The sequence below is a fragment of the Staurois parvus genome, unplaced genomic scaffold (genome assembly GCF_062004578.1).
Source record: "Staurois parvus isolate SC_StPar_1 unplaced genomic scaffold, SC_StPar_1.0 ptg000576l, whole genome shotgun sequence".
Taxonomy (NCBI): domain Eukaryota; kingdom Metazoa; phylum Chordata; class Amphibia; order Anura; family Ranidae; genus Staurois; species Staurois parvus.
The window spans coordinates 1,970,474-1,994,471 of NW_028318372.1; the positions used below are offsets into that span (position 1 = coordinate 1,970,474).

A 23,998-nucleotide genomic window follows, 5' to 3' on the forward strand; every position below is an offset into this window, starting at 1 on the left:
GAGGCGAGTTTTTTTAAGTTGTAATTTTTTTTGTCTTAATTTTCTAGAAAACAAAGAAATTCAATTTTTTTTTAAATGCACACTGTCACCAGTGCAGTACAGCATCATCATACAACTGGTGTGGCAGTGATCAGGGACACTGACTAGGGACAGTACAACAAAAATAAAAACATTTTTTATAACACACCATGACCAGAGCAATACAATGTTACCATGGTAACATTGTACTACTCTGGGGAAGTGATCAAGATTTTTTTTTTTACATATTGTGATTGCTTATAGCAGTGAATTTCAGTGTTATAAGCAAGAATTTTACAAAATTAAAACAAATCAATCATTCTGTTCTGATTAGCTGTGAGAGGCCACAGCTAATAATCACATGATACAGATGGGCTGTGATTTGGTCCTGCCTGTACCATATGATCACTGTGACCAATCACAACTAGCAACGCAATTGCTAGTGGCAGCCAGCAACATACTTCTTGGGGGATGGTTGAGGTAACACCATACTTCTTAGTAATTTGGGAGGACAGCCCCTTTAAGTTATATATTGTCACTCATTGGATGGACGACTACACAGGGTGGGCAGAGGGTGTTGCATGGGTTGTGCCTTTGAGTGCTTTAAAATGCAAGGCCCAGCCATGCTTGTATTCTTTCTATCCAGAGTCCAGCCAGATACTGAACTTAGAGGATGAACTTCCGTAACGTATCACCTTTGCTCTTGTATTTCTATACGCTCTATAATATTCATTTAGATTTCTCTGTTAGTGTTTTACTTTCTTTGTAAATAAATAAGACCTTTGCTTCTTTGAGCATTGTGTTGATTATTATAGCTAATATTGTAATATATTACTACCATCAACAGATTTTTAATTTAAATAGGGGGCAATCCACCCCACCCCCCCTATTTATTTCACCTAAGAACACTAGAAATAAAAAAAAACTGAGGGGGGGGGGTTATAAAGGGGATAATCCTGCAGCTTTAATTTTTCTTTTCGCCAGTGTCCAACCACTTGAAGGTAGCTGCATTAGTTGAGGACTAAATATCCTGTGTCCTGTAGTATACGATTAAGAAAAATGTGTTCTACCAGGAACATGATACTAGTGCCTTTATAAGAGGGGCAAATCGCAGAACAACATTTGTAGTGTTCCCCGACTCCTCCATTCTGTTTTGTTTCACTCTTTGCATAAAATCATTTCAAATGTGTGCTAGGCTTTGTGATGGTGAATTAAAGAGCTCGGGGGGCTTGGGCATTCTTGCCTTGGGTACCAGATGACCTTGCCTTGACACTGATTATCACTTTTAACTAATTATTGATTACATTCATGAAATTAATGAGTGATATATTCGCTATAATTGCCCTTGTGGCCCAGTGCCTGTCAGCAGTAGGGTTACAGGAGGCAGCACCAAGCTTCAGAAATAACGGAGTATGATAATGGTCTCCTTATTTTGTTTCCCTTTTCTGGTCACCTCCAGGTGCAGATGATGTTAGAAAGGAGTCACAAGTCTTTTTACAGCTCAGCAATCATCAACTATGAATACGGTCCTAATTATAGATGTTTATTTTCTCCAATCAAAATGTGTTTTGTATACAGCAGCACAAACCACTCAGGCGACAGAGTTACCAGTTTTGTAACGCATGTTGATAATTCAGAAAAAAAAAAAATAACCATCATTTAAGTTTGTCATTAGTGTTTTTATTCCACAACCATATTTCCAATCAACGTTTTACCCGAAATTTAACAACTTGATTTAAATAGCAAGCCATTACAAAATAAATGATTACAACATTTGCAAAGCTCAGCCAGCGATCGTTCAAAGTAAATTCTAGAGACTAATCAGACAGAGAAGAAGGAAAGCATCAGAGGAGAGTTTGCAAATACAATCTGTCCTATAGCAACCAACCAATCATAATCCTACTGTTAAACGATGGGCTGTGCGGGCGGGAAAGACTACCTAGGAAAGTTATTCCCTCTCACCTTGAAGAAATTTCAAAATGTCAGTGTTTTGGAGATTCCACTAAAACCCAATAAAGTACAACATTGTAAACAAGGCTTGTGCACTTCAGTGCAGGCGTCTGTTCCCTCAAATGTCCACAAGATCTGAAAGTTTTGACCCTTACTGGTAGTGATGAAATCGAACCCCTTCTGACATCTTCCTATTGGTCAGTGAAGCTACCCATCATAATGATAAGCTAATAGGGACTTGGGAAGAGGGAAGGTTGGACAAGCAGTGCTGCAGTTTACAGATCAGAAGGCTTCTGGTTTCAGGGGTCCTGTGGTGCTTTTTTAAGACCCCTGAAGGTGTGTACATGCATGTAGTTACATTTTAAGGAATAATCCCCTGATGAAGACATGAAAGCTGCCATTACAGAGTTCTCACTCTCCAGCTGCTAGTGGCTGCCTGTCATATTGGCTCTGGCTTCAATATTTTGAGTCATTAACCCAGAACAATTATGCAAAAAGCCATTTCCTGACAATTTACATGTTCGAGGACAGTGGGAATGCTTTGAAGAAAGGGAGTCAACACAAAAACCAGGCAAGCTAGCTTTTTCAGAAGGTGGTCAACAACAGAAGTCACCACAGTTCTAGCAGGACTATGTGTATAGAGCATGCCCCATATACAAATTATATGGCCACACATGATGCCTAGTTTTAGCACATGCTTAGGCCTCCTCACCCTGATCGTGGACAACTGTGCACAGTGTTTGCAGATCATCTGCTGAACACATCCAAACTGGTAATTGCAGTCAGTTTAGCACATGCTGTGTAGGGATGCAACCAGTATGTACTGCCAGTTGTTTGGGTGATAAACATTCGAGAATTATCTTTGTAGTCACTAGAACCTAGTTAATGTCAGTATTTGCATATTAGAGTAATCTATGTCCAAACACCTAGTGGTGTCTGATATGCCATACTAGATGTAGATTACAAGGGCTCCACTGACTACAGATAAACGTTAAGCCTGGATCAACACAAATATGCAGCACATACAAACACCAACTCAGGTGGTCTAACCCTGGACACATCCAAACCACAGAATCCAGCTGCACAGAATATACAGATGCAGTATAATGGTACCGTTTTTACAGCTGTATATGGCACACCTTGCCTTATTTATTTAGTGCATGAAGAACAAGCTGTTTTGGTATTGTCTATGTCCATTCAACAGGTTAACCACAGATGGTTCCTTCATCAGACATTTAGGTAAGTAGGACCATGCATGACACAAGGAAGGTACAAAAAGAAGAATCGCTTTAGTTTCCAAATTTAGATAGTTGTCATGTTGAACTTTCAGAGTCCTATGTGGAATGGAGTTCTGGGCAGGGGCGGACTGACAACTCATGGGGCCCCCGGGCAATAGGGGATCATGGGGCCCGTGTCCTTGCCCAAACTCAAAAACGCCTATGAAAAAGGTACCAGGGGCATCTCATGGGGCCCCCTACTGACCCCGAGCCCTCGGGCACTGCCCGAGTTTCCAAATGGTCAGTCCGCCCCTGGTTCTGGGGTATATTAGGCCAAACCACACTCTGAAATGAAACCCAATGCATATGGCTGGGGTAAGAATTGGTATATTAAAGACTGGAATGGCTGGAACATCAACTATCAAATCTAGAAATATCCATTGGAAGGACAGTTTGTACAACACAAAGCAACATAAATTTTTTTTCTACTCTAAGGTAGATTAGACTTGAAGGGGGCAAAATCATTGGTTGCGATGGAGTACACAGAAAGGTCTATTACACGCAGCCCATGAACACCTGTCAGTGACTAATATATAACATCATCTTTTATTTAATATAGAACGTCATTTTTTATTTATCTAGGGACAGAACTCTTGCATGTATTTGTGAATACTTTTGGGGCTGAGGAGGGATTATGTCGTTGACCATCGCAGCCTTTTTAGGCAACTTAAGTCGGCCATAGGTGGATCGAAATTTGGCCAGTCCAGAAAGGATTGGCTGAATTTTGATCTTTGTGTGTGTGTGTGTGGCCACTTCTGCTTGATAGAAGTCAATCTAACAATTGACTTCTGTTGAACGAGCTTGTTGGAAACATTTTCTTGACTAGTCGCTGCAGCCAATGGAATGCAGCCTCTGATCAGTGTATTCTGACAGAGATTCCCGCAAGGAGGATTCTTCTAGCTACCTCAATTGTGTGGATGGAGAGATCCATTAATTTTTCTTGTTCACACAGCTGGTTGAACAAAAAAGAAAAAAAAAAAAAAAGGAGCAATCTATGGACAGCCTAAGAAAAAAAAAGAGCAATGCAATGTCATTGTAAAGGGGAATGCATACAATTTTATTTACAAAACTGAACTCCAGGCAAACCGCAAGGGCACAAAAAAACCAAATGTTTTCTATTTACGTTGTTTACACTCTGATGCAGCCTTCGGGTAAGCTGTGTTGTACAAAAACGTAAAATCATGTTAGCATTTTTGTATCCTGCACCGCAGCTCCCCCGCAGCTCCATTTCTGTCTGTGCTTCTACGCACTGCTGCAATCAGCTGGGCTGCACAGAAATTAATGAAATATCATACTGTGCCATTTCAATGCAGTTAGAACAAAAAAGTAAAAGCAAATCGGGCTCTGTTCTTTAAAGGAGAAGTAGAGCTAAAGCTCTTTTTGCCCTACTTCTATGGGTCACAGGGGTGCACTTCATTCTGCATTCCTGTGACCCAAATATCAGCCAACAGCAGGCTAAACCTTGTTGTCAGGTGACGTCACAGAACCAGTGCAGGCTATGCAGGGATCCTGACAATAATGTCAGGATAAGTCCACAAGCCTGACCGGCAGCTGGCTTAGCCTCTCAGCAGGCTGCTGAGAACCTGCACCAGCCGCTCCCATCCACTCTACAGTTTGGTGCTCCAGTGAGTACTAGAGGGGCAGAGTACAGAGCAGTGACTAACAGTCGCTGCTCTTTGCTCAGAGCGGACCTGAGAACTGAGCAATCACTGGTCTTCGATAGTTCTGTTCTCGGTGTAGAGGCTGCAGTAGACAAATGCATCGGATACTGCATCCACCTAGGTGAGTACGTTTTTTTCTTTTTTAATCCCGCACTTCTTTTAAAAGTACACGGTACCACCAGCCAAAACTAATACTTCCCATGTGACAAAATGCAGCGTTTTACCACGCAGGAAGCAGGATATTAATCATTGCAGAGCTGCATTAGTTTGTTTCTTTTATGTCTGCCTGGAGTTCAGCTTTAAATTGGCTCTAAAGGCTTAAAGATTTTTACCTTCATGCACTCTCTGCATTACGGTAAAAAAAACCGTCTGTGTTGCATGATCCCCCCCTTACTGGGGGTGGGTGGGGGGCTGTAATTAGCTTAAAGTTGGCCATAGATTTTTTTGTTTTTTTCATTCACCAAGCAGGCTGAAATCCCCTTCACTAAGGACATTGTTTTCTGACAGAGGGACTTGCTGCTGTCAAAATACATTATTTAATGGTTGCAGCAACTGATCCACAAAAGTTTTCTAGCTGTCGACCGAAGTCAAACAATGTCGAGTGGGGACGGCCACACGTTGACCAAATTTGGCCGGTCCCAGCTGACCCAGACAAATTTCAATCCATCTATGCCCAAGCCAGATGTGAATAATTTAACTGCATACTATTTTCAGCTACACCTCTGGGGAAACAGGGCAGACTGGGCTCTAGGTCACGGTAATGGGACACTGCTGTAGCCAGTGGCCACCTGAGAGACAACTGAATCTCAAGCAACAGAAATGTAGATGCTTGCAAAGACGTTTCATGGTAACCGTTCAGGAAAATCTTTAATGCCCCTCCACTGTTTAATCTGCTTATATGTTGCCTTCCCTCGTTTCTTCATACACTCCTCGGCAACATGCTAAATGGTCTAAAATAAAACCCATTTTATTGTATACCTTTTTTGAACCAGTCAATGATGTCATCAGTGGGTCTCTGTACTTCTCTATATCATACAGGCAGATCATGGCTGGTGGGAATGGCCAGCACAGCTCCCTGGCTCAGTACTCCTCTCAAGAGCCCTCAACCTTGATTGAAAGCAGTGGGATGGCTCTTGGGAAGAGTTGTGTAAATAACAAAATGCCTATTTTATTTTTTATTTCAGGTACTTATATAGCGCCATTAATTTATGTAGTACTTTACATATATATTGTACATTCACTTCAGTCCCTAACCCTCAAGGGGCGTACAATCTAAAGTCCCTAACTTACATTCATATACTAGGGCCAATTTAGACAGAAGCCAATTAACCTACCAGCATGTCTTTGGAGTGTGGGAGGAAACCGGAGTACCCGGAGGAACATCACGCAGGCACAGGGAGAACATGCAAACTCCAGGCAGGTGGTGCCGTGGTTGGGATTCGAACCAATAACTCTACTACTGCCAAGCGGAAGTGATAACCATTTAGCCACTGTGCTGCCCCCTATTAAAATAGGAGTATCAGTCTGGAGGAGTGAGCATTCCTAGGCAGGCTACATTTGCATGCAGACGGCCCTATAAGAAAAACCCCATGGTGTTGGGCCTCCATGGCTGAAGAACAAAAAAAAAACCAATAAATTAATAGAGGTGGGCCAGGGACAGTCAGGGTGGGGAGAAAGGAGTTAGATGATACTGGACATCCTCCAACCTGGAAATGAGGTGGGCTCTACCTGACTTGGTGCATCTTCTAATACACACTGTGAGACGCTCACAATGAGCAGTAAAATCAGAGTAAGCAGCTTCAGTACAGGAGAGGAGCCGGTACAACTTGGCAAGACTGAGGAGAAGGCTGGATTTTAGCTTTGAACCTTAACTACTATGTGCCTTGCTTGTTGTCTGTCAAAGATGTTGGTGTTCCTATCATCCTCTTTCCTGGAAATTGTGGACAGCTGCTGCTTTTGCGCACTGCGACAGGCACACTTCACACCAGCCGAGAGCAGAATAAAAGAGATGTCATCTTGGATGTGACAAAGAAAGCCACTAATTAGGCAATAGTGAAATCTGACGATGATTTCCAGTGTTACATAGTGAACTGAAAGTTTGGAGGAATTTTCCCATTAAAACCAAAACCTCCAAGTCTTCCTTGCTAAAAAAAAAAAAAAAAAAAAAAAAAAAAAATGGAGACATAACAAAAGAAAAAAAAACATAATTTTATAATTTTGTATATAAATAAAATAATGAACTGAACACTACTTATCTCAATGTGAAAGAACGTGTAACCATTATTTATATATGTATATTTTTTAAGACCAACTCCAGCCATAAACGTTCTGTTAGTCTGACATGAAGCAGAGAGGGGTTTGAAATTTTTGTCAGATTTTAAATGCTGCCCGTGTCCCCATTGAGGAGATTTTTCTTCTCTTCCTGCCTTTCTCCGACACCCATGACCTGCATAGGAAGTAAGGGTGATCTAAAAGAGCACAAACTGACAGGGGTTGTAAACCTTCTTCAATCCACTAGAAAAAAAATGTGTTTTATTTTGCTGTGTGCCCCCCCCCCCCCCTCCTCTTGGGGCTGGGAGGAGGGAGGTGTTTCCATCACTTAAATCTAAAATAAGACAGGAAGTGAGAAGAAATCACCCCGAACAGTACACAGTAAATAGCTGACCAAGGCTTTATCCTTTCCCTACTCGATCCAAAACTACAAAACGTTATGGCTGGAGTTGGGCTTTAATAAGCATGGGCTATGATGGCTTGGAAAAGCTGTATCATCAGGCTAGTCAGGGAGTAACCCCCAATGGATTATCTTTTTGGTCGGTCCATGTCATCAATAGCTGAGAGGAGCTTTTGTCTGGCCTTTTTATTTATGTGGGAACCAAGGCATACATTCACCAAGTTGGTTAGCTGCTTCGTGGAATATTCCTATAAAAAGAAAGAGAGAAATACTGAGTATCAATAGATCAGACATCTGGTGGACAACACAATGTAATTTCTGAAGACAGTGCACCCAATTAATGAGCCAACACAAACTTTTAATGAGGACCTGTCAGCTCTGAAATGATCTCATTATCGGCTAATGAAACCTACTTTCACAGCTGTCTCTCTATAGGAAAGCTGACCTGACTCTCGGGTGGCAGTCTGTGGACATCTGCTTGACATATGTCTGGATTACGGTAATAAGACTTCTGTCTAACCACCCTCTATCCTTTCTCCATCCCCTCTAGTATGAAGATCGTGAATTAGGACTTCCCTGTCTGCATACGTTTTCTAAATAACAAAACCAGAGTCTGTGACAAAACGATCCTTCTTAACCACTTCCAGTCCGGACCCTTTCACCCCCTTCCTGCCCAGGCCAATTTCCAGCTTTCAGCGCTATCACACTTTGAATGGCAATTGCGCGGTCATGCAACACTGTACCCAAATGAATTTTTTAGCATTCTTTTAAGACAGATAAAGCTTTATTTTGGTGGTATTCATTCACCACTGGGATTTTTATTTTTTTTGCTATGTAAATTAAATGTCCAAAAATGTTGAAAAAAAGTGTTTTTCTTATAAAATCTTGCCAAAATTTATTCCGTTATATTTTTAGTAAAAAAAAATAACCCGAATTAGCTTATAACCAAAAATTATAATTTTTAAACATTTTTTTTTACATTTTTTATATTATTTTTTTTTACATACTGTCACCCTAGCAGTACAGTATCACCATGGTGACATTGTACTACTTGTGGGGGGTGATGAAGATTTTTTTTTTTTTACACTGATTGCTTTTACACCCATACAGGCTGTAAAAGCAATCATTGCTCCTTCTCTCTAGCTGCATTTTTGCAGCCATTGAGAACTACTGAGTGAGCTGTGATTGGTCACAGCTTGTCACATGGTACAAGGCTGTTGTGAATAACCTTGTACCATATGACCTCTGTGATCATTCACAGATTTCACACGTAGTAAGCAATGATGTCAGAAGTGACATCTTGCTTACTACTCTGCATGTGATCACTGATTGGCCAATCAGTGATCACATGATCGGGACCTCGTACAGAGGTCCCGTCCGACAAACAGTGTTCCACTGTGATTGGAGTAATTCTAGACTCCAATCTGTCCTTCCAGCCCCAAGTCCAATCACTAACAACTCATGCAGACTCCACCTCCGCAACATCGCCAGAATACACCCATTCCTAACCCCAGAAACTACTAAGCAACTCATCCACTCCCTCACCATATCACGACTCGACTACTGCAACTCCCTCCTCACTGGCCTGCCTCACCACAGGCTATCCCCGCTTCAGTCCATCCTGAATACAGTGGCCAGACTCATCCACCTTACCAACCGCTCCGTATCCGCCACCCCCCTCTGCCAATCCCTCCACTGGCTTCCGACTGCCCAACGGATCAAATTCAAAATGCTAACGCTGACGTACAAAGCTGTCCATAACTCTGCCCCAAACTACATCACTGACCTAATATCCAAATACCTCCCAAAACGCACTCTCCGCTCCTCACAAGACCTCCTTCTCTCTAGTTCCCTGGTCTCCTCCTCCCATGCCCGCCTCCAGGACTTCTTCAGGGCATCACCCATCCTCTGGAACTCCCTACCCCAATCCATCAGACTATCGCCTACTCTCCTCTTCTTTAGGCGCACCCTGAAAACCCACCTCTTCAGGGAAGCCTACCCCGCCCTCTGCTAATTGCCGATCTCCTCCACTCTTCCTACCACTCCATCCCCCACAGCTTTTCCTCCCGTACCACTATCCCCTCCCTCCTAGATTGTAAGCTCCAAGGAGCAGGGCCCTCGAACCCCTCGTGTATTGCATTGTATTGTTACTGTACTGTCTCATGTATCCTCTCCCATTGTAATGTACAGCGCTGAGCGAACTGTTGGCGCTATATAAATACTGAATAATAATAATAATCCCACTTGTTTGTGTGGATGGAGGAATCTGCCCAATGGTTGAACTGTGTATGGCCAAGCCTTACCCTGTATCCTGCCTTTATTAGCAAGAGAAGTTCTTGCTTATCTCCTGGATATTCTGAACTTGAGTAAAACAGCTGCATTTCTTTTACTGTGTCCACAAAGATACAATTAAAAGCCCGAGCTTCAAAACTAGCAGTGTCCATGACAAGAAGCAGTTCTCAAATCTTTTGGAAATGTCATACCTTGCATCAAACTCATTGATGAGTCATTTATTTCAAAACTGACCAATCCCTTTTAAGGTGTCAAAGAAGAATTCCATTAGCAGTTTCACACAGGAATTGTCAGGCTCTTTGGCTATTTGGGCTCCTGGATTATGTCTAGGCCGGCATGAATCACCTAATGCTATGTTGTATGATGCTCACCCTGTGCTCCTTGATCCATCGCTCCATGTCGTTCTCAGTCAGGTAATAGGCCTTGATGTAAGTTTCCACAAACTCCTTATCAGGAATGGGCCGGATATCTGTCAGTTTCTCCAGTTTCATCAGGAACTGCTGGTAATCCAGCTGCATCAGAGCTCGCCCTTCATTGCTGCACTTCTTCACATTGGCGTACCTAAATGGGATGCGACCAACTCTATTAGTATTTCAAAGCAAGTAGCTCACGGTCATTGAAGTGAACCTGTAACACGTTCACTGTAAAGAGAGTTAAAGAAAAAAATGTGGGTACCCACCCCTCCACAAGTGTCCTGTTAGCGAGTCGTATACAGTGTTCCCAGAGGATATTCGACACAGGCAAAGGCATACGGACGTGCTTTGACAGCTCAGACAATTTCTTGTTAAACTGTTCGAATTCCTGTAACATAAGGAGGTTGTTATATTATGATTGTATACAACGCCCTGAGTAAAAGCCTAAATAACACCCGTGATATGGCAACTGCTGCTTTTATGTACTGTATTTCCTATTCTGTTCAAAGCAGCAGGAAGATACAGAAAGGCTTCTTGACAGTAAGAGCTGTGAAAATGTGTAAGACTTCTGCAGGAGTTAGTTCTAGGCTTTAAGTGGTTGTAAACACTTACATATACCCAGTGAAGCAACTGACCTCAGGTGGCACCCAGAGATGAAATAAGTCTTCCTACAGAAAAGCAGGGTGTGGGGATATGAAGTTATACAGTTCGGAAAGCTGACTGGAGGGAAAGGAAGGGAAGAGGAGGGGCGGGGAGGGAAGGGGAGAGAAGGAAAGAGGAGGGAAGGGAAGAGGAGGGGAGGGGAGGGAAGAGGAGGGGAGGGGAGGGGAGGGAAGAGGAGGGGAGGGGAGGGGAGGGAAGAGGAGGGCAGGGGAGGAAAGGGAAGAGGAGGGCAGGGGAGGAAAGGGAAGAGGAGGGGAGGGGAGGGGAGGGAAGAGGAGGGGAGGGAAGGGGAGGGGAGGGAAGGGGAGGGGAGGGAAGGGGAGGGGAGGGAAGGGAAGGGAAGGGGAGGGGAGGGAAGGGGAGGGGAGGGGAGGGAAGGGGAGGGGAGGGGAGGGACTCCCCCCACCTTTACACAGCACCAGAGCTAAAGCTGTCAATCACAAGCTGTGTGCTGAAGATCCCTCCCGTCACCTTTTTACCTCTTGGTGTCAGGAAAACTTGTCAGGAGTGACTCATGCTGATAGCAGGAAGGAGGCAGCAGACTGAAATGACACTTAGCGCTATGGATTGAGACAAGTAAACACTATAGAGGGATATGATGTAAATGTACAATATATATGTAAAGTGCTGCGTAAATGGACGGTGCTATATAAGTACCTGAAATAAATAAATAAATAAATATGCTTTGTTCATATTTAATGTGTGAGGTTTACAACCACTTAAAAAAGGGGCTGGATATATTTCCCAATACACACAATATAATTGGCTGTTTATAAAAAAAAAAGTAGCACTGTACATTGTTGATCCAAAGAATTATCTAACTCTCTCATTGAATCAGGAAGCAGTGGTTTTCCTTGTTGAAGCAATTAAACTACCCTGTATAGGTGTTGCCTACCTATGGATCATCTGTGGGTCTGGAGTCCTGAGGATGAATGGTCTGTAAAGGCCAACTTCAGGCTTTTTTTTTTTTTTTTTTTTAATAGTCCCCCAGCAATAGTTGAAAAATGAAAAAACAGCTCTGGCTGCAACACTCATCTTCTTTATGGTGCTTGCTGACTAAAGAAATTCAGTTCTGCAACTAGATGTGCTCACTTTTCTGAGCTGAAGGAAACTGAGCTAAAGACTGAGGACATACTGTCAATGCAGGGTGTCATGGACCCGTCCCCTGATGATAAATCACCATGGCGCCCTGGACTCGCATTGTAATAATAGAGAGAGTCACACTGTAATCATGGCAATTATCCCTGTGTCAGTGAGAACTGCTAACAGCCAGGGGAACATCCAATGGGGACCCAGCATATTAAGAGTGACCACCCTGAAGACTTTGAAAGAAGTGATAAAAAAAAAAAAAGGTAAAATACATCCTGCAGGCGCAGAACTGGCAGCTGGGAGTTAGTGTGCCTGAAGTTGAGCTTTAAAGGATAAGTTCACCTTTTAGACAAAAAATGATAAATGCACAAATGATAAATGCATTTTTTTTCAGGTACAAAAATGTGCATTTATTATTTTTGCTCAAAAGGAGCCTGGAAAGCATTGCACCAGTTATCAGTAGATTGCTGATGCCATGCCGGTCTCCTGCAGACCTGTCAGAGTATCTGCTTGCCGTATGGGATGTACGAGGTGTACGGGATGTACGGCCAAGCAGATATTCCGACAGGAAGCTTCAATGAACTACCACAACGCTCCACAGCGCCATGGTAGTTAATTGAAAACTACAAGCCCACAGCCACTAAGGCAGTTGGGGACTTGCAGTTCATTCACAGAACTCTGTGAATGAGTGACGCGGCCGTGTGGGTGGAGCCCCAGATGGCCACGCTGTTTTCAAATCTGACAGATAGTATGGGGAAACTTTTCCCCGTATTTGTTAGAGGGAGGGGGGGGTAGCAGGCACGGCTGCAGCTATGGGAACATGTTACATGTTCCCAAAGGTGAAATTATCCTTTAAAATAGAATTCTAGGTTAATGCTGTAATAAAGATGTATTTACATACCTGTTTTCAACCTGCTCGGGTCATGATCCCCTGTGTCAGTCAACGGCGGGGCTGCAGGGTAAATTAGAGAGCGCTCAACAATGGCTAAGAATGCCTGGAAGGGGTCATGTCACCCCTAGGCTCCAATGTCCCTGCTATTGTTGGCACTCCCTCCTTTCCCCTGCAGCCTTCGCTGATTAACACAGAGGAGACAGATCATGTGACCGGACAGGAGCTGGCTGAAAATCGGTAAATATATACATCTTTCTTACACAGCTTTGTCTTCTTGCTTTTTTGATACATCTTATGTACTCTCTTCACACACTAGCTACCGTGTTTCCCCGAAAATAAGACATCCTCCGAAAATAAGACCTACTTACAGGTCTCCTTCTGGGTGAAATATAAGGCACCCCCCCGAAAATAAGGCCCCCCTAGGCTCTGTCTCGGAATGAAAATTAATTTACCGTAAACTGGTTGCTAGGGCCGCCCCGACATGAGCCTAGCAACCAGTGACGTCACTGCTGTGTGGAGGCGGAGCGGAGGTCGGAGTGAGTGGGAGAGAGATGCGTGTAGAACAGGAGGATCAGAGCGGACGGGACGTGGCGAAGGTGGTGAGTGCTGGTCTGTCTCTGGTGACACCTCCCTCATGATGACTGAAGGTTCTCAGTCAGTGGCAGACCCTGCTCCAGCCCAGGTCCAGGCCCCAGCCAGCCCAGTGACATTCCCCAGGCAGGCCCCAGGGGGGAAATGTCTGATAAAGGGGTGGGGGGGATGTCTGGTGAAGGTGTTCAGTGGCACAGGGGTGGGGGGAGGGGGATCACTTAAAATGACACAGGAGGATCAGAGGGGACAATCAAAATGACACAGGAGGATCAGAGGGGACAATCAAAATGACACAGGAGGATCAGAGGGGACAATCAAAATGACACAGCAGGATCAGAGGGGACAATCAAAATGGCACAGGAGGATCAGAGGGGGCAATCAAAATGACACAGGAGGATCAGAGGGGGCAATCAAAATGACACAGGAGGATCAGAGGGGACAATCAAAATGACACAGGAGGATCAGAGGGGGCAATCAAAATGACACAGGAGGATCAGAGGGGGCAATCAAAATGACACAGGAGGATCAAAAGGGGTTTCATGGAAAAATAAGACATCCCCTGAAAATAAGACCTAGCGCATCTTTGGGAGCAAAAATTAATATAAGACACTGTCTTATTTTCGGGGAAACAGGGTAGTCATCTATGATATTTGTGACCTAGTTGAGGTCTTTACTTTCTTTCAGAGTCTTTGAGAAGTATTGAAGTTTCATTGACATTGGGAGATGACAGAAAACAAATACGGTACACAACGCAGAGCTTAGAGACTTGAATGTGCGCTGTTAGTTCAATATAAAGATCCTGTGTAGTGAGGAAAGAATTACCTTCAATAAAGCATCAACATATACATTGTGCTGTGACATGATTTCCTTTACATCCCATTTCACGTTCGCCATAAGCACAAGTAATTGCTCATAATCAATAGCCTTCGCCGCTACGATCCAGTAAATTGGCTTGCGGAGCTCGCTGGCAGTGGACACAGTCTGCAAAATACATGTTAAGTGCAAGGAGTGTCAGTGTAATGGGATCAAAAACACTATATCTTTCATTTATGTCATAGGAATTAGCGAGACAGATGGAGTTTTCAGCGTTTTGTGATTGCTGGGAAAGCGGCTTGCAATACAGAACACACAAATTATGAAGCAATCCCGCTTTGAGATACCAACACGTTTTGCATTCCTTTGTGGGAAAGAGCTGCGGATAGTATGCCTGTACATTGAAAGATTCAAGGGATAACAGAAGCCAGTGGATGATTCCACTCACCAGTGACCTCTTAACCTCCCTGGCGGTATTCCCGAGTGTAGCTCGGGGTAAAATTTCAGTACCAAGAGCGGTAACCCCGAGCTACACTCGGGCTTACCATGCGGCGTTCTCCGGGGGTCCCTGCAGCACTTACCTTGTCCTTCGCTCCCACGATGTGTCCCCTGCAGCGTCCCCGGCCATCTCCTCCGGCCGATGCCGGCATCCGGCTCCTGTGTTCCGGTCCCTGTGACGTCGGGACATACGGGCGCCGGAACCGGCGGGAAATTTGAAATTTTTAAAAAATGTAATTTTTGCTGTCATTGCTGTTTCAATGCATTTCACATATATTTTGTCCCTACTGCTTTGTCCGGCGCCCTGCCTGCATTTTGACTGTTCTTTCCGCCTGGAAACATAGAAAAGTCCATGGCGTCCAAAAAGCGTCCCTTTACGTCAAAAGCGGTTTTAGACCGGCTAGAGAACAGCGATAGTAAATCAGAACCACTTGCAGAATTGAGTGATGATTCGTGGGGGAAATTCGTCATCAGACACTGAAAACGATTTTGCGACTTTGCTCAGCGATGTGCGAATTTGCCTCTGTATTTCAAATTTTAGTGTTTTTGGTTTGATTATATTATTGAATTAAATTTATTATTATTATACTATTATTTTTTATGATTATTTATTAAATTATAATTTATGATTTCGTGTTTCAAGTTTTATCATATCCGGAATGTTTACTAGACTCTTGTTCGTACAGATTTCAGGGAGTTATTCCTAAAAATTACAGCCTACAATAAAAACCTACATATTTCCATGCAAAAAAATGGTACCACTTTCAGCACAAAAAATTGGAAAGAATCATAACGCCAGGGAGGTTAAACAAAAACTTTAAATGTTGGATGAAGTAGGTTCTTATCACGTCTGCACATAGCCCTTCCCCAAGTATGTATACTTAGGCCGTCACGCTCCCTGGTCTCCTCCTGGCGCTGTCAGAGCTCTTGCTGACAGAGTACATCACCTCTCTTATGTGACTCGGCCCGAGCTGGAGCAACCAATCACCAGGCCTGAAAACAGTGAAATATGGGGGGTTCCATGACATCATTACTCTGTGTAAGCTCCTGCACTAATCGACACAGGAGCTTATACAGGAAACAAAGGAAGCAGCAACGGAAGGATCCAAGGTAAGTATAACTGTTGGGGGGTGACTATGCACAGACAGTGCGCCTATTCACTGTCTGTATAACTGATCGTTTTTTCATATTCCATAAGATCTACATAAAAACAAAATGGTTGAATTATTCCACCTGCTACAGTCCCAACGGTAAAAAAAAAAAAATCTTAAATTTTTATAATCAGATTGTTTTTCTCTGATAAAAGCTTTAACCTCCCTGGCGGCATGATTATGTCAGGAATTTTGTACCAAAAGCGGTACCATTTTTTTGCATGGAAATTTGGTGTTATGTATTGTAGGCCTGCAATTCTTAGTAATTACTTACTTAATAAATACTCATAAAAAATAATATAATAATAATACATTTAATTCAATAATATAATCAAACCAAAAACACTGAAATTTGAAATACAAAGGCAAATTCGCACATCGCTGAGCAAAGTCGCAAAATCGTTTTCAGTGTCTGATGACGAATTTCCCCCACGAATCATTATCACTCAATTCTACAAGTGGTTCTGATTTACTATCGCTGTTCTCTAGGCGGTCTAAAACCGATTTTGACCTAAAGGGATGCTTTTTGGACGCCATGGACTTTTCTACGTTTCCAGGCAGAAAGAACAGTCAAAATGCAGGCAGGGCGCAGGACAAAGCAGTAGGGACAAAATGTATGTGAAATGCATTGATACAGGAATGTTTTGCTATGAAATAATCGTTTTTAAAAAAATTATTTTTTTTTAAATTTTCAAATTTGCCGCCGGTTCCGGCGCCCGTACGTCCCGACGTCACAGAGACCGGAACACGGAAGCCGGATGCCGGCATCGGCCGGAGGAGATGGCCGGGGACGCTGCAGGGGACACATCGCCGGAGCGAAGGACAAGGTAAGCGCTGTAGGGAATCCCTGTGCAACGACGCATGGTAAGCCCGAGTGTAGCTCGGGGGTTACCGCTTTTGGTACTGAAACTTTACCCCGAGCTACACTCGGGAATACCGCTAGGGAGGTTAAAGTGACTGTAAATGCATTTACAAGCTGCCCTGATCTTCCTCTTCTCGGATCCTCTGCCAAGAGCACTGGAGGGGCAGAGCAGAGTGTGCAAACCAAAAGTCACTGTTCTTTGCTCTGAGAAGACTGAGAACTGAGTGATCAATGGTCATGTGATCGCCCAGTTCTTGGTCTTGTAGCCGATGTGAGACAGCTGCAGCATGACACTGATGCTGCAGCAGAGAGGTGAGCATGTTTTTTTTTTTTTTTTTTATAACCACAAACTTTTTTAATTGGAATTGATCTAAACATTGAACATTTTTCAAAGGAATCTGTAGTTGGCTTTAACTGCATATATTTCTCAATCAGCATTGCTTGCAATCGCCTTCACTGGATAGTACAGTCAGCATTGCCTGTAACCTCCCTCACTGTACAGTCAGCATAACCTGTCATCTCCCTTACTGTACCAAAGCATCCTCAAATTGCAGGCAGGTGTACTGGGCTCAGGAGAAAACATCAAACATTTCATCACTGACCTGAGAATAGAACTGCTGCAGAAAAGGCTTTTTAGCAGACGGCATCACGGAGTCCAGATGTGCCTGCAGAGATTCAAACTGCTCCGCCAAGAAGACCCTGAAAAACAATTCTGTGGGTTATATGAAGCTCACAGAGCGAGGGAAGACACATGACTACACAGAGCCGGTGTATCTCCTCAATCAATGGATCACACGGTGCTTTTCACTATAATTGCAGGCTTTGAAAGCAATTGGCTCACAGATCCTTATCCAGTATGCAGAAGGAAGAAAAATCACAAGAAGCAGCTTGTGGCTAGAACAGTACATATTAAAGAACAGCCGGGAAAACAGTTTTGTGTTTGATTTCAATAAGCTGGAAACCATTATAATCCTGATTTACACTGAAAACGAATGGTGGTGTCCAGGGGCGGACTGACAACTCATGGGGCCTCCGGGCAATAGGGGATCATGGGGCCCCTGTGTCCTTGCCTGAACTCAAAAAAGCCTATGAAAAAGGTACCAGGGGCATCTCATGGGGCCCCCTACTGACCCCGGGCCCTCGGGCAGTGACCAAGTTTCCAAATGGTCAGTCCGCCCCTGGTGGTGTCTTATAGGATTGTCCTTCACATATGGCAGAAGAGAGAAGAAGTGACTGTATACTGTACAGGGGCTGACTAATGCAGGCCATAGACGGGTCGAAAATCGGCTGATTTTTCAGCGGAAAAAAAAATCGGCTGATTTACGCACCGTTAGTGGGTTATTTGGTCGACTGTTTTTCGGGGTTTTGGCACATTTTTTTTATCGGTAAAGTTGGAAACAAATCAGCTGATTTTGCCGATTTTCCCGGCAATGATGGGCAAACCGGCCGATTGTTTTACCAATAGAAAATCTGCGCATCTGAGCCCTGACCTGCAAGAAGAAAAAGAAGAAGAAAAGAAGAAGAATTCCAGTCCGCTATTATATTTTATATGAAAAGTCTTGCGGTTGCAACAATGTATCTATTTGTATCCGAATAAAAACATCTGTATCCAAAATGGATACATTGTTGCAACCGCAATACTTTTTCATGTCAAATATAATAGCGGAGCTCTCTGCAAGGGACAGAAGTAATTAAATGCCGGCCGTTGACAGGACGAAAATCGGCTGATTTTTTTTACCGTTGGTGGTAACGTCGGCCAACTGAACAACCGATTTTGTTTTTTGTTTTAAAAATGGCCGGTTTTCGACCCATCTATGGCCTGCATTACAGATGAACTCCTAGTAAATAAAAAGACACAATATATCCCAGGTTCACATATATGCGGTGCGGCATATCGCATGTGATTCACACAGGAACAGCACCGCATTCCTGTACAAATCACATGCGAATTCTGTGCGGTGCGATTTGAACCATACATTTTATATGGCTCAAATCGCATCACATCTGCACCGAAAAGGTGCAGGACCCTTTATTTTGGTCCGCACTAGAATCGGATTGCATGGATATTCACACCCATGCGGTCTGATTCTGCACATCACACCGCGTTTTGCGAACCGATTTTGGGGTGTTAGCTTAACATACACACCCGCAGAGGTTCACATGAAAAAAGAGTGATAGTTGTGATGCGATGCGGAATTCGCACAGAAACCACTTCGAATTCCATACCGCATCAGCGTGAACCCAAGCTTAATGCGGTTTTGTATCCATTAACCACTTCAGTTCTGGAAGATTTGACCCCCTTCATGACCAGGTAATTTTTTTTCCGCTATCTAGCACTGCGCTATTTTAACTGGTAATTGTGCGGTCATGCAACGCTGTACCCAAATTAAATATATATCATTATCTTCACACAAATAGAGCTTTCTTTTGGTGGTATTTGATCACCGGGTTTTTTATTTTTTGGGATATAAACAAAAAAAGACTGATAATTAAAAAAGAAATAAATAAAATTTTTTACTAAAACATATAAACATATCTAATTACAAATACAAACAAATTTATTCATACATTTTGGCCAAAATGTATTTTGCTACATGTCTTTGGTAAAAAAAACAAAAACAAAAAAAATTCCAACAAGTGCATGAAAGTTATAGTGTCTACAAACTACGGTATACATACTGGAATTTTTATTTATGTAATTTTTTTATACTAGTAATGTCAGTGAACAGCGACTTATAATGGGGACTGTGAGACTGCAACGGGCAATCTGACACTGACGCTGGGGGAGGGGCACTGAATACCTGTCAGTGACACTAATACAGTGATCAGTGACAACACTATACACTGTCACAGTACTAATGACACTGGCTGGGAAGGGGCTAACATCTAGGGCGATAAAGGGGTTAAATGTGTGCCTAACTATGTGTAATGTGTGTAATGGGTGCTGATTTTACTAACCGATCTCTTTGCTTCTTTTCCCTGCTTTGCAGGGATAAGAAACCAAGAGATTGTTTCCTCTGTACAGAGCCCTGTGTTGATTGTGAACACAGGGCTCTTGGATGTAATTGGACACAGCCGATCAGCAAGTCCCAGCCATGAACCATTGGATGAGACTTGCTGATAAAACTCCTGCTTTTTACAATCACAGCAGGTATAGGCAAAGGGGGTTGGGGGTGCATAAGCATGCGCCCTAAACCCGGAAACAGGCAGCTACGTACCAGTACGTCACTTTGCCTGCCCGGGCGGCACATCCACAGTATATTGCAGGCAGGCAGTCTGCAAGTAGTTTATATGCCATTAAAGCTGTATTAAACCAAAAAACGAAAAAAATTTATTGCAGTTTACCAATCCTTAAAATCTGGTGGCCGCATTATTTTTCAGCCTTCTTTCCCCTTTTATTTTCACCTGGTGATCTGACCAATAACAAACTTCCTGCCTTAAGCTGGACGGATCCATGTGTAGCCTTTCCTGTTCAGCAGAAGTCACTTGTCAGATCGACTTTTGTCGAATGTACAAGTTGGAAAAGTTGTGTTCATCAGTGGCTGCAACCACTTATCAATGTATTCCGTCAGTGCCAGTGCACCTCTCAGAATACAATATCTGGATGGAGGGGACTGTTTGGCCAGCTTTAGGGTGCCTCCACTCTAAGGAGAGACATCCTTAGACAGCACAATGTCAGTCTAATAGGGTAGTGTTACCTGCACGAGCAGATTTAGATGGACTTGACCAACAAATTAAAGCTGAACTCCAGTTAACACTTTAAAGGGTTTTTCCTTTTGGAATAATCAATTTACATAAATGAATAAAACCTGATCAGTGTAAGCATTCCTATCAGTGTTCACTGGTTTGTCTCAACCCTCTAACTACTACTTTTGCTGGAAAGCTTGGTCTGTTAAGGGAAGTTAAAAAAAATTACAGATTTACTTTTGGGATCACCAGGTGAAAACCAGATTAAAAAAAAATAAGAAAACTAATGCAGCCACCACATCTAAGGATCGGTAAGCTGCAACACATTACATTTTTGGTTTTGGGTTTATGTACCGCACACTAAGCTAACTCTTGCATCAGGGCTGAGGGTTCCTGAGAGGAGTACTGAGGCAGGTGCTGTAATGTTTTCAGGAAGCTCTGTACAGCACCTGCCGCTTCTCTCAGCAATTTACCTGCATTGCAAGCAGAGAGACTAAGGTGATCTCATCATTGGGTCTAATATAAGGTATGTAATGAAAACAGAAATGTTCCCGTTTAAAAATGTAATTAGCGTGTTGATGGGGGTTCGGGGGCAGGGAGGGCAAAATACATGTAGATTAGAAGTGGTTGTAAAGAGTCAAGGTTTTTTACCTTCATGCATTCCATGCATGAAGGTAAAAAACCTTCTGTGTACAGCAGCCCCCTCCCCAATACTTACCAAGTCCCAACTAAGTCCAGCAATGTGTATGAGCTATCCCAGGTTTCTCCCTCCTCATTGGCTGAGACAGCAGCAGGAGCCATTGGCTCATGCTACGGCATATCACAGCCAGTGAGCCAGAGAGAGCTGGGTATGGGGGGTTGGGGGGGCTGAGCTGTGCCTGTGAGTGAATGGACAGAAGGAGCAGCAGCTTGGGACCAAGCCTGCACTGGTGCCCCCCCCCCCCCCCCTTGCAAGCTGCTTGCTGTAGGAGCACTCGGCAAAAGACAAGGACCATGAGCAATGGCGAGGAACGCAAGAAGAGGAGGATTGGGGCTGATCTGTGCAAAACCACTGCATAGAGCAGACAAGTATGACAGGTTTGATATTTAAAAAAAAAAAATCTGCCTTTGCAATCACTTTAAACTTCAGCTTAGGTCTGTTTTGATTTTCAGTTTTAAATTAAATGACCCATTTTAACTAACTAGCAGCCCTGCCAGGATGCAAAATGGTATCGTGGGGAGTCAGGCTGAGTGAGAGCGGCATGCCCTTAGATAAAATGCAGGAAGGATGCTCATTTCAATAACACCCTGCAACATCGTCAGCATATTAATCCTGGCTGACACAGCATGCAAGGTCTTCACAATGTAGCTGCCAAGTGAGCCCTTCCAGCCCAGTAAGTGGAAACCAGGATGCTATAAAGTGACCTTTATTAACAGAACAAGATTAAAAAAAAAACAAAAAAAACAGAAAAGCAAAAAACAAAAAAAAACATTAAAGAATGTTGTAGCTTTTTAGCAAATCATCACAGAACAAAATATCTTTTATGAGTGCATTTTGTACACTTTATCTATTGCAAGGTAGGAATACATCAGCAGAATATATGTCAAATGTAGAAAAGGGCTGGGGGTAAAACAGTGAGCATTCATCGGAAGTAAATTAGATGTTGTGAGAAAGTAGCATCAATGGCAATTCGTTATAGCAGGGAACTGCAATACAGAGACAGCAACACCACAGTTTAGGGTTTTCCGGGAAAGGGAATGAGGGTGGGAAGAGAGTTCTCAGACCTCTGTAAGCTCTAACTAGAGCAGTGGTTCTCAACCTTCCTAATGCCGCGACCCTTTAATACAGTTCCTCATGTTGTGGTGACCCCCAACCATAAAATTATTTTTGTTGCTACTTCATAACTGTAATTTTGCAGTGGGAGGAGTAGTGCCACGTCATTGGTGCCAGTGGGGGGAATAGTGCCCCATCATTGGTGCCAGTGGGGGGAATAGTGCCTCATCATTGGTGCCAGTGGGGGGAATAGTGCCCCATCATTGGTGTCAGTGGGAGGAATAGTGCCCCATCATTGGTGCCAGTGGGGGGAATAGTGCCCCATCATTGGTGTCAGTGGGGGGAATAGTGCCCCATCACTGGTGTCAGTGGGGGGAATAGTGCCCCATCATTGGTATCAGTGGGAGGAATAGTGCCCCATCACTAGTGTCAGTGGGGGGAATAGTGCCCCATCACTGGTGTCAGTGGGGGGAATAGTGTCCCATCACTGGTGTCAGTGGGAGGAGTAGTGCCACATCATTGGTGTCAGTGGGAGGAATAGTGCCCCATCATTGGTGTCAGTGTGGGAGGAATAGTTCCCCATCGTTGGTGTCAGTGGGGGGGGGGGGAGAAAATAGTGCCCCATCGTTGGTGTCAGTGGGAGGAATAGTGCCCCATCATTGGTATTAGTGATACCAATGATGGGGCACTATTCCTCCCACTGACACCAATGATACTTACCTTGCTGACTCCTGCTCCAGCCTGGGCTCGCTTCCTCCCTCTCCCATCTACAGCCAGCATACCTGGCTGCAGCAGCACCATCTGCACGCTACAGACACTTACCTGTCAGCTGTCTTCCTTCTCCGGCCGCTCCCTCGCTCGATCTTCTTTGATCTTCGCGCTGCTGCTTGGCTCCACCTCTCTAAGCTCCACCTCCTCGCCGGTGATTGGCCGCCTGTGTGCCTCTCCTGAGTTACAGTTCCGGCGGCCAATCACTGGCGAGGAGGCGGAGCTGTTGAGTGATCCCGGGGATGTGGAAAGATGACAGGTGCGGCATGTCATCCCCCGCACACATCGCGGTCCAGGGAAATGTGGACGTATCTGCATGTGGGCGGACCCGCCTGGAGACTGATAGAGGAGCGGTGTCTCGGTTCCTAAGACCATCGGAAATATGTGTTTTCCGGTGGTCTTAGGAGACCCCTGTGAAAGGGTTTTTTGACCCCCAAAGGGGTCGCGACCCACAGGTTGAGAACCGCTGAACTAGAGTGATGGAGTTTATATAGGGTTTCCTTTCCGCGCTCCTTCCAGCTACCTGGTGTCCAACACATGACCTGCCGGGCTCCTGTGTGCAGCACACTGACAGTGGGGCACCAGATAACTAAAAGTCTCTGCTCCAAGGTACCGGTCGCATTGCAACACCAGAGCAATGTAAACAATAGTTGAATTCAGCAAACGTCAAGTGTTTTCAGGAATGCCATCATCCCTTCAAACCAATGTATAGAGAATAAATATGTGGATTAGGATTTTACAAGCATCCAGACTATTATAATTCATAAAAGTAAAATCTTTATTACATATTATAACACATCTATTAAAAATGACAGACACAACTGTTTTAATAAGTGATCATAGGTACAGTTTGGGTATGGTATTCTCATATTCCAACACGTTTCAAGATATTCTCTTCTTCAAAGAAACAGAAAAGTTACAGAAGAAGCCAGGAGATCACTGACCATTC

At 43.8% G+C, this 23,998-nt stretch overlaps 1 protein-coding gene across 1 annotated transcript in view; it reads right to left on the minus strand.

Moving 5' to 3' along the window:
* Positions 1-1,676: 1,676 nt before the first annotated feature.
* The window catches only part of VPS50 (VPS50 subunit of EARP/GARPII complex), a 308,344-nt gene continuing 286,022 nt past the window's right edge, over positions 1,677-23,998 (minus strand). Inside the window, exons 24-28 of the mRNA XM_089692114.1 lie at positions 17,444-17,540; positions 14,340-14,498; positions 10,549-10,670; positions 10,241-10,430; positions 1,677-7,825 (exon numbers count right to left, since the gene is read on the minus strand). Coding sequence (XP_089548240.1) covers positions 7,706-7,825; positions 10,241-10,430; positions 10,549-10,670; positions 14,340-14,498; positions 17,444-17,540 — 688 coding nt within the window. The 3' untranslated portion in view covers positions 1,677-7,705. The remainder of the gene's footprint in view (positions 7,826-10,240; positions 10,431-10,548; positions 10,671-14,339; positions 14,499-17,443; positions 17,541-23,998) is intronic.